The 11,158-nt window shown below is 44.0% G+C and overlaps 1 protein-coding gene across 1 annotated transcript; it reads left to right on the top strand.

Annotated features, from left to right (window-relative positions):
* Nucleotides 1-293: 293 nt before the first annotated feature.
* Nucleotides 294-8,815, top strand: Purb (purine rich element binding protein B). Its single transcript, XM_087909176.1, has one exon. The coding sequence runs from the start codon at nt 527-529 to the stop codon at nt 1,496-1,498; it is 972 nt and encodes a 323-aa protein (XP_087765302.1). The 5' UTR covers nt 294-526; the 3' UTR covers nt 1,499-8,815.
* The last annotated feature ends 2,343 nt before the right edge of the window (nt 8,816-11,158 follow it).

Raw genomic sequence — 11,158 nt, 5'->3', positions numbered from 1 at the left:
TTTCCTGTCTCTGCTTTCCAGGCACCAGGAGGAAAGCAGCTCCACTCTTGAGTAATTCAGACGCTTCTCAGCATAGTGCTTTACCACTGCCCAAAAGCAACAGAGCCATCCGATCGTGGACGAAAGCCTCTGAAAACCGTGAGTATCAATAAAGTAGAAAGAAAGCACCCCAAGGCCAGCGGACAGAAGCAGCGACGCACTGTCACCCAGAAAGCCGCAGGGCGCTTCCCCGGCGCGGCCAGTGACGTCACCTCTGCGCCCCGCTGCCTCGCTTGGTCTTCCGGCCGGGAGGCGGCGGGCGGGCGGGGCTGAGTGACGTCACGAGAGCCGCGCGCCGGAAGCGGGCCGTGCAGCGCGGAAGCCGCGGGGGCGGGGCGCGGAGGCGATGGGGGGCGGCGGCGGCCGGCGATGAGCGGCGGGCGCGCGTGAGGAGCCGGCGGGCGAGGCTGGGGGGCCCCGGAGCGCGAGCCGCAGGGCGGAGGGCGGGGGCGCGAGCGCAGCGGGCGGCGGCGAGGCGGCCGAGAAGATGGCGGACGGCGACAGCGGCAGCGAGCGCGGCGGCGGCGGCGGTAGCAGCGGCGGGCCCGGCGGCTTCCAGCCCGCGCCCCGCGGCGGCGGCGGCGGCGGTGGGCCCGGCGGCGAGCAGGAGACGCAGGAGCTGGCCTCGAAGCGCCTGGACATCCAGAACAAGCGCTTCTACCTGGACGTGAAGCAGAACGCCAAGGGCCGCTTCCTCAAGATCGCCGAGGTGGGCGCGGGCGGCTCCAAGAGCCGCCTCACGCTGTCCATGGCGGTGGCCGCCGAGTTTCGCGACTCGCTGGGCGACTTCATCGAGCACTACGCGCAGCTGGGGCCCAGCAGCCCTGAGCAGCTGGCGGCGGGAGCCGAGGAGGGCGGCGGGCCGCGCCGCGCGCTCAAGAGCGAGTTCCTGGTGCGCGAGAACCGCAAGTACTACCTGGACCTCAAGGAGAACCAGCGCGGCCGCTTCCTGCGCATCCGCCAGACGGTGAACCGCGGCGGCGGCGGCTTCGGCGGGGGACCTGGGCCCGGCGGCCTGCAGAGCGGCCAGACCATCGCGCTGCCAGCGCAGGGCCTCATCGAGTTCCGCGACGCGCTGGCCAAGCTCATCGACGACTACGGGGGCGAGGATGACGAGCTGGCCGGCGGCCCGGGAGGCGGCGCCGGCGGCCCGGGGGGCGGCCTCTACGGAGAGCTCCCGGAGGGCACCTCCATCACGGTGGACTCCAAGCGCTTCTTCTTCGACGTCGGCTGCAACAAGTACGGGGTGTTCCTGCGCGTGAGCGAGGTGAAGCCGTCCTACCGCAACGCCATCACCGTGCCCTTCAAGGCCTGGGGCAAGTTTGGAGGCGCCTTCTGTCGGTACGCGGATGAGATGAAAGAGATCCAGGAGCGACAGAGGGATAAGCTCTACGAGCGACGCGGTGGGGGCAGCGGCGGCGGCGACGAGTCCGAGGGTGAGGAAGTGGATGAGGATTGAAACGGGCAGCTTCCCGCACTGGCCTCCCCCAACCCCACCACCATCCCCCCCCCCCCCCTTGGCTAGAGAGTTCCCTTTCCTCCTCGTCCCCCGTGAGCTAGTGGAGAGGGATCAGGGGAGGCCGCCGACGGAGAAAACAAAATTTAAAATAATATAGTTAAGAGAAATAACCATAAGAAAACAGTCACAGACAATTAGAGAAAAGCAGTAAAGTTCCAAGGAACTGCCAGCAACCTGCAAAGAGGACAGACAGCAGCATCTCCTCACCTGCGCAAGAGTCTCAGCTTCTGTTTGAAACCAAGGTTCGTAAATTCATCAGGATAACACTGGAGGGGATAGGTCTTTGAAAGTCTGGGACAAAACCCGCATCCGAGTTCCCCAGACTCGTCCATTGGTAATAGGTGAATTTGTGTTGTACCTGGGTAACCTGGTCTTAGCATCCCTCCAGGCCTCACTATTGCACCATCTATCCCGTCACCTCCATCGAAATCAGCATTTTGGATCTAGGTCTTAATGGAATCTTTGAGAAGAAAGAGGCCTTTGCAGTTACCCAGTTCTGAGGGTACAGGTTTATGAAAAGGAATGCAATTTTACAGTCATAGACAGGGCAAGCTAAGAATTCAAGAAACTATCGAAGAATTCAGAAACCAATTGGATCCATTTTTTTTTAAAAAAAAAAATGGTTTTGCATGGAACCTGGACCAAGGCCCCTGTCTTTTCTTTGCAGAATTGTTTTCCGGGATGCAGATGAATTCAGATATCAAAGCTTGAACTAGAATCCATTACTAAAATAGTTTAAAAGTTGGCTTTTTTTTTTTTTAACGAAAGCAATTTTACAATGGGGATTGCTGAGGTAGGCACAAGAAGTCAGGCATAAAGCACAAGATGGATTTGTTTGAGTGGGTTGGTTGCTGCTCACTAAAGTTCTTCCCTGATCTCTTCAGTGTGGAGGTCATTACCAAGAAATGGCTTACCATGAGTAAGAGCTGAATCCCTATGGCTCCACCATATGAGCTAGTGAATTATGGCTAATTCGGCTGTTACAGCCACTGGCTGGCTGCATTTTAAACCTTAAAACTTGACTATCTGCGAAAAGGAACAGTGTGGCTACAAGCCTGAGCTTTAAAGGCATACACATCCTCACAGAGAAGTTGGAGGCAACCGGAACTGAAGGCTTCATTTACCTTCAGTTTAATCTGTGGATTTATTGAAATACTGACGATCCTCAGGTCCAGAATTCCAGCATCATTTATTCTTTTAAAATAAATTTTTAAGAACTTGATCCATTGTATTCAGTACCTCACAATCAAAGTTGGCAAATGATGGATGAGTGATTCAAGCATTGCACCCGGTGGAAGCTGAAATCCATCTGTGAATGGAACTGAAGTGAACGTGAATGCTGACTCTATCCTGGAAGCATTTTTATACCATCTTGAAATTTCAACAAACTGGCATGTGCCAGTTTATCCAGCTGTCTTTCAAGAATAAAAGTTGGGGTTTTCAAGGATCGCCTCTTCTATATTTTAAATGGATTTTCAGTATAAATGATTTTTCTAATCAAGTTAACCCCACCCCATCAAAAGGTATTCCTAGAAATGTCATAGGCAACTTTGAATTGAATGGGAGCTAATGTTCTTTCCAAAGTTTTTCAGGTATTTGTGTGACACCTTCTCAAGAACCAGGAGGCAAGTAACCCCACCTCCACAATCTTAGTATTTCTTTTTAACTGCATGCCTGCCCTTTATTTGAGCTGCCTTTTTAATTTATTGCATATCCCTTTTATTAGCTTATTTTGGTATTCAATCTATACAATCTTTTTGTATTTATTGGGAAATAAGTAATATACAAAAAGGTCATTTTTGTGTCTGTGGCTGAGAGGGAGGGAAATACTTGTGTATATAAAATCAGGCTTTGAAAAAAATTAGACTGATTCAGAATATTGTTGATCTTAGACTTAAAAATGGGAGAGCCACAAACATTGGTGCCCTTACAGACTATTTCTCTACTCATCATCCACAGTAGAATTTTTAAACAGATTTTTTTAAAGCTTTTCTTTTAAATTTTTCTCCGTTGCAAAGAATGTTTCCTAAATTGTATGGGAGCAATAGTATTTTTGATGTTCTAATGACATCCGTATACTTGTACTGTATTTTGTACTACAAGGCAGCTGTTTTCAATAATGTCCTGCTGTATTTACCTATGTGTTTTGAGTGTTTGTTTCTTTGCTGCGGAGAACAAATTCCTACTTTTAGTAAAGGAGCTGAGAAGCTAGCATTAGGTTTGCAGAAACTGATTATAGTTTCAAACTCTGAGGCAGCAATGAAAATTAAGGTTGCAGCCATTCGTTGATTGCTGTAACGTTTTCATTTTCAAATCATGTACAATTCCTGTATAGACCAACTTGTTTTCTTGCTTCAGTGGTGGTTCTGTTGCTCAGCTGCAGTGAGCCAGTTCAATTTTGCAAAGGTGCAGTACCTCTCCTTTTCAAGGGGTTGGTTTTTGTTTTTTGTTTGTTTTTTCTTTTTATTTGGCTGAATTGCAGTAACTAGCCTTGCCTTTCTATTCTGTAGAAATGACAGGGTCTTCACAATCCTTCACCAGTGGCTACTAAGCTATAATTAGCTGAATAGAAAGAATGTGGAAGTGGTCTGAGGCATATAGAGTATATGCCAAGAACACTACCATATATGGCATCAGCTTTGGTTACCAGAGAAATTTTCTTAGTCATTAGACCATATAACAGTAATATATCATATGTAAATTTTTAGATATCAATTTGAGAATCCTCCAAAAAAAGGAGCAAAGAATGCATAAGCTATGTGTTGGCAAAAGTAATTTATATTAAAATTTTGACCTGCCTTTGTAAGATTAAGTGGTAAATGTCATAGTGGTGGGTTTTTAAGTCTTAACCAATCTCTAAGGTTTATTTCTCCTGCAGCGGGTGGGTGGTCCATGGCCTCCCCTCCCACTGTAGGAAGATAGCAGAAGGGTGGGGATTAACTGTGCCATTTCACTGATCCCCATTCTAGGGACTAGGGACAATAGAAGTCTGCAAATGTGGAGAGTCGGCTCATAAATAGTAGGTTTTGAAGGCATTGGTCTTTGGTAGCTCCTGTCAGAAAATGGCATTGTACAAATTATGGGAAGTTACCAACTTTTCTGTTGTGATTTTTGAAATGCTACTATGATTTAGAGTTGTATTTTTTTTCTTCTGAATTTGGCAGATATCCCAGCTAATGAAAATAGTTACATTTCTGAGAAGTTGGAGCAAAAACTCCATTTCAAATTATTGTTGAAATGTTTGTTTTTCAGGCTACTGTATACAAAAACACGTTTTTAAGAATATCAAAGAGAAGGGGGAAAAATCTATGCAGAGACCCTACTACTTCTTAATGTTTTCTATTGTCCCTCCACATCATTTCAGCAAGTCTAGCGGCAGTTCTTGTCAGCAAATTCTTCAGTGCATATGCTGCACAAAACAAAACGTAAATCTGCACAGCACCAAAAAGCAAACGAAAGCAAACCAAAAACCCAGACACCCTATGTATCTGCTGGAGGCATGTAGGTGGTACAAATGACCGTAGCTGTGAGCACACGTGGCTACTGTCGTGTCACTTTCCATAAGTATTTACTGCAGAATGATTGAGAGGCTTTTGGTTCAGGCAGCCATTAGCCTCCTGCTTCCTTTGTTACCTCTGGATCACTTTGCAGTAAATTGCAGGTCTTTTAAAAGATTCAAGCTTCGGTTTTCTCAAAACAAAACAATTATCCTGTCTTACCTGAAAATGCAGGGTTGTGGGCAAAAGAGGCTGGTTATAATAATGCCCTCATATTGAGTGGTCTGTAAATGACTGCACACTTCAGGCACTAGAGTTGCTGAGGATGCTTTGTTAATGTGACCTTGGCTGGCTTTACAGGGGTGTAGGACAGTCACATAGGCGACTATTTGCATCTGCCTTGCTCTTGAGGTGGATGGAAGTAAAGAGGCTGGAGTGTGTAAGTCATGCACATAAGTATTCTTCACTGTAAATTTTGTTTTCATTTTTAACCCAATTATGGTACTTTGTCCAATGCACAACTGATCTCTCAGTAGATATTCATTTGAAAATAGTGTGGCCTTGACCAGTGAGAAGGGGAAGAAGTGACTTATGCTTGTGTTGAAATGACCTGTTTGCTGAGTGGTCGTTCTGCAACACTCTTACTATCATGTTTTTGATTGAGGAGAGTTAATGTTCTTTGACCCTGAATTTGAGTTTTCTTCTATTTTTAGGAAGTATCAGAATTGCTCTGATGAGTAACAAAGTTGACTGCTTTGATGTCCAATCTCAGGTTTTAAAATACAGTGGCATAAAAGCCCACTGTTACTAATTCTTAAGACAATTTTGATTTCTATACCCTAAAAGTCACATGCATAAGGCCTGTTCAGAGAGCAGAGCCTCCATCTTTTTGCTCCTTTTCCACTTGTACTTACTTCACTTGAAAAGGTGTCAAGTGACTTGCATTGTATATTTCCATTTTTAACCCTGATGTAGTTCTCAAAGATAAAGCACTTTCTGAACATGAAATACATGGATCATGTGTGATGGATCATGGTTTCTCAGGCCCCTAGATAATCCACTTCTGAGTATTGTTCTATGTAAGGAGAATAGAGATCTTTGCTAATGTTAGGAAGTTTGTATTCTTGATTAGAATGCATTTGCTAGTTTCCAATGGATGGGAGAGTAAACAATGCTGCATTCACAATTTAATAAGTTGCTTTCCCTTGAGCCTTAAGGTAGCTTTTTCTTTTCTGTCAACAACAGCACTGAAGTTATAGTAAGTGAAAGAGATTATCTGTTTTCAGGGTTGGTTTTAGAGTACTGTAAATCAATTAGCTGTCTTCCTAAAGAGTCAACTCCCTTCAGTAGACAGGATGGTGGGTGTGGGGAGGGGGGCTAGGGAAGGGAGAGAGGTAGTTTATAGAAAAGAAAAAAGAAAAAAAGAGCCACGTTTACCTTAAAATATAGAGAAAAAAGAAAAAAAGTTCATGTCCTGTCCTGTTGGAAATTTCAGATGTAAGGTGGGAATGACAAAGTATAATCCTTTCCCCTGCTTTTACTTTAGAAAACCTAAGTTATTTTCAAATGTTGGCCCCCAGAAGTTTCAAGAGATAACTAGACTTGTTAACGATGAATTCTATAGCAGAACTTTCAAGAGGTAGCTAGACTCATAAATGGTAAACTCTATAGGTATCTCTGACTTTGCTATTTAAAGTTACTTTCTTCAGTCCTCACAATTTGAACCTAGTTTCATTATTGAAGAATTTAATGAATTTTTGTGTGAACAAATGGAATAGTTGTCAATATTGAAAATTAAATTTGGAAAATGGAAAAAGAATAAAATTACACCGTAAAGATTTTTTATTACCCTCGTAGTTCCCATTTGCTGTGTGTACTCCTGACCCAAATTAAGGCGTTTATGAATGTATTTTATATTTCCTAATAAATAGGAAATAGCCACCAATGTAATCATGTAACCACCTGTTTTACTTTCATTTAAAAATCAAATGTCTCTTGAATTGGACATTCCAATTGGGATAGGTAGAGAGAGCCATGTTAAAACAGTAAATGCCATATTTGTAGTTTCAGTAGGAGTTCTAATAAAGAGAACAGAACTTTGTTAGAAGTTAAAGCATTTTCATGATTCTAACACTTTGGAGAAAGATTTTTGACTATAAACATGAGGTTCTATGATCAAATTTCATGTCCACTACATTACTACCCACTGGCATGGATAAAAATAATCAGTTTGTGCTCTGGAATGTGGTCAGAGCTCTGGAGAGAAAGCAGTAGGTCTGTTCCGTTTCCACTAGTGAAGTGCAGAAGGCACAGGTGTGTCCATTTTCCCACCTTCAGGAACTCTTCAGTGCTAACTTTTTCAACAAAATTATTATTTCTTAAAGGCAAAATATTTTGTGCCCTGTGTTGCAAGATCACAATGGTTAGTAAATCTTAGTGTTTGGAAATAGAGTGACAAGAAGTTTGTTTCTTCCCTTTTAAATGTCTGTCTTAGGGAAATACAGATGCAGGAAAGTCCAAGATTATGAGCAGAATTATATCCCTGAGCACAGTGTGTTGGGGGAGGTTTTATAACAGACCCTTTTCTCCAAGCCCACATCACTATTGAACCAAAGCGCTCAGGAGGTTGGGCAGAAAGTCTAGAGACTTGGCTGTGTCACAATGACTGACTTTCCACAGAGCCTGTGGTTTTGCGCGTTTTGGAGGCAGGCAAATATATTTTACTTTTCCGTGACCTTGATGTCTGAAATTGAGATTGTCAGTGTATTTGAACTTTTTTTCTGAAGTTAGAGCAGTCGTATTAGGCGTTTACTCTTGTGAACCTTCATGCAGATGTCTTTCCAGTCTTGTGAGTATAGTGCAGATGACACACTTTGTGCCCTGTCTCCCGGTGGCTCTGTTCAGCTAGGCTCTTCACTCCAAAGCTGGGACTGATGTCCTAGTTGGGATCTACAGAAGTCATTTGAATGAGTTAAAGCCAAATCTTGAGAGCAGGAAACAGCTTCCTGCTCTAGATGTACAATTAGCTTAGGTTGGAAATTACTCTAAAGAGGGTTTGGAATGTCTTTAGTCTGTGTAAATACCAACATGCTTATTATGCATCATGAACCAGTGTGTATGCCTGTGTATGGATTTGTAGAGCTGGTTTCTGCTTCAATTGAAGCTGCACCTTTGATTTTATAAGGTCCCCTCCACCCAGAACCCTATAAACATTTGTAAATAGAACACTAAAATTTGTAGCGGTAGGATCAATTTGGGAAATATCTGCTGAGAGACCAAAAAGTTCATTTTTTTAAGTACCTTGGTTAAAGAGTAAAGATTATTCCTCTTATTTTTTAAAAGAAGAATGCACTTTAACAAACACAGCTGCATGGGCAATTCAACAATCCATGAAGTGCAGTACCCATCCAGAAACCACACTTCCTGAAAACCGTTCAAAGCAGAGTCCAGACGGGCTGGTGATCTCACCGCCTGTAGGTTGAAGCTCAGATTCTGATGAATTGTGAGACAAGCAGGGCTGCTTCAAAGAGCAATGTGAATACAGCCAGAAGCTTCAGACAGGTCTGTAAAATGGCGGGTCCCGTATTTACCACTAACTAGCAAAACTGACAGAAAAACTCATAGAAATAAAAAGTTTAAGAATCCTTCCTGCTGGTGTGCACTCCTTCCAATAGCAGACTTTTGCAAATGGAGTTTTACAGTCTATATTTAAAAAATTGTATGTTTGTAACAAATAAAGTATGCGGAAAAGTGAATGACAGTCTTGTGCCATTGTCTCTTATTTAAGGGATTGCATGGTGATTGGGGAGGGAGCTATCATTCATCGTGGTTCACAGATGGGTGTGGATTTGAGGGGGGTCCCCACTTGAAGTGGCCTGAGACCATCTGAGTTTCTATGATCCTTCCTAGTAGGGCATCTGTGGAGTAAGTCGGAGCAGATAGTTTTATGCTTTGGTTCATGACCACTTCCTCTTTTTTTGTTGTGTTGTTTAGAAGGGCTCACAAAGCTTGCTGCCCAGATGTTCCCAACAGTTGAAGGACTGATTAAGCAATAAATTAGGCCAGTCTTCTCTTGTCCAAATGATAGAGGAAAGACAAAATAATTGTGTCCAGTGGTCCTGGCCAGAGATTCTCAAGCTCTTTGTCTCTGGAGCTGCTTTGCACTTCATATCCAAGGGAGTATTTCTGGGCTATAAACATGGATACCTATCAGAGTAGAAATGAGAGGTTAAGACAAAGAGGCACACATCTGATGACACCATTTCATTTAGCTTCTGGAGCACACCATAGACTGGTGGGAGTGAGAACAGTAAGCATGAGCAAGTTTTGTTAGTCAGGCTCCTTGAGAAGGACCACACTTGGTCACCGTGGAAACCACTGCACTAGCCATCGGTTCATGCTAAGTGACATCTCTGAAAATGAAGGATGGAACTGGTGAAGGTGGGAGCTTAGCTGGGTGTGACAGTATAGGTTTTTACTCTGAGCAAGTTCATTCCAGGCCAGCCTGGTCTACATACTAAGACCTCAAAAATTAAAAAGCAGTAGTGGCACGAGACTTTAATCCCAGCACTAGGAGGCAGAGGCAGGCAGATCTCTGAGTTCAAGGTCAGCCTGAGACAGAGGGAGTTGAGGATAGACAGACTACTCAGAGAAACGCTGTCTAGAAAAACAAAACAATCAGTTCGTTATATGAAGTAGTCCTACACGCACAGAGACAGACAACACTTGACTGTATACATGTAGTTTTCCTGTGATTCTGCGTTTTTACAGTCTGGCACTGGTTATCAGTGCTGGAGACAGAACAACTTAGAGTTAGGGGTACTCAACGTCCAGGCCAACTGGACCAGAACTCAGGGACATAAGTTCTGGTGTGGACCTTTTTAGCTCCCCCAAGGTATATTTTTGTGGAGTCAGGTCTGAGAACCAGACCTGGCTTGTGGGATCCTAAGGTACAAGGAAGGGGAGATGATTGAAGCCTTAGGGATCCTCCCAAAGCAGTCCTCAATGTATAGCTTTTTCTTGCAACTCCCCGCCCCATGCCTGAATGATGCCTGCTACTGTGGAGGCTAAAATAGAGGATATTGTGAAAGGTTAGAAAAAAAAAAAAAAAACTCCCACCATTGTCCTCAGTCCCTTGGCTAAAAAACCTGGGGTGGGTTTTACAAACTCTTGTTTGCACTGGAGTTGCCCTAAGCCTTGAGCTATGATTTCTCAGTTTGGGTCTAGGAAAGAAGCTGTACTCAAGTAGCATGCCTGGCAGCGTTGATACTGTTTGGTTTGAAGACTGAACTTAAAAGATGAGCTGCAGAACCAATGGGATGACTCAGCAGATAAAGGTGCTTGCTGCCAATTCTCATGACTAAGGTTCGATTCCTGGATACCACATGATGAAAGGAGAGAAATGACTTCCAAGGATCATCCTCTTTTCTACTTGCACACCATGGTTTGTACCTGCACACATACACAAAAAAATAAAATAATAAAGATAACTAGAGCAAGGTGTGGTGGTACACTTCTGTAATCCCAGCACTCTGGGAGGCTGAAGCAGGAAGATATATGATTTTTTTTTTTTTTAACGGTTTCTCTGTGTAACAGCCCTGGCTGTTCTGAAACTCAATTTATAGACTGCTGTCGTGGAACTCAGAGATCCTCCTGTCTCTGCCTCCTGCGTGCTAGGATTAAAGATATGCACCATTGCCTGGGCTGCATAGCAAGACTATAGATCAGAAAAAAAAAATGGGAGGAGGGACTGGAGAGATGGCTCAGTGGTTAGGAGCACCTGCTACTCTTCCGAGGACCTGGATTGATTCCCGGCACCAACATGGCAGCTCACAAGTATCTGTAACTCGAGTTTCAGGGAAACTACATAGAGAAACCCTGTCTAGAAAAACAAACAAAAAATCATGTAGTTCTTTTTCTGAAGTAATTCTACACACAGAGACAAAACTTAAATGCATACATGTTAATTTTCCTGTGATTTTTTTCCCATAAATTTCCTGCCCCCAGCCTTTAAGAACATTGCATACATGTGGTGCACAGACATATATGCAGGCAAAACACCCAAACACATAAAATAAAAATCTTTAAATTTTTTTTAAAAGCA

Source organism: Myodes glareolus, chromosome 8 (genome assembly GCF_982192425.1).
Source record: "Myodes glareolus chromosome 8, mMyoGla1.1, whole genome shotgun sequence".
Lineage (NCBI taxonomy): Eukaryota > Metazoa > Chordata > Mammalia > Rodentia > Cricetidae > Myodes > Myodes glareolus.
This window is presented reverse-complemented; position numbering and strand designations above follow the sequence as displayed.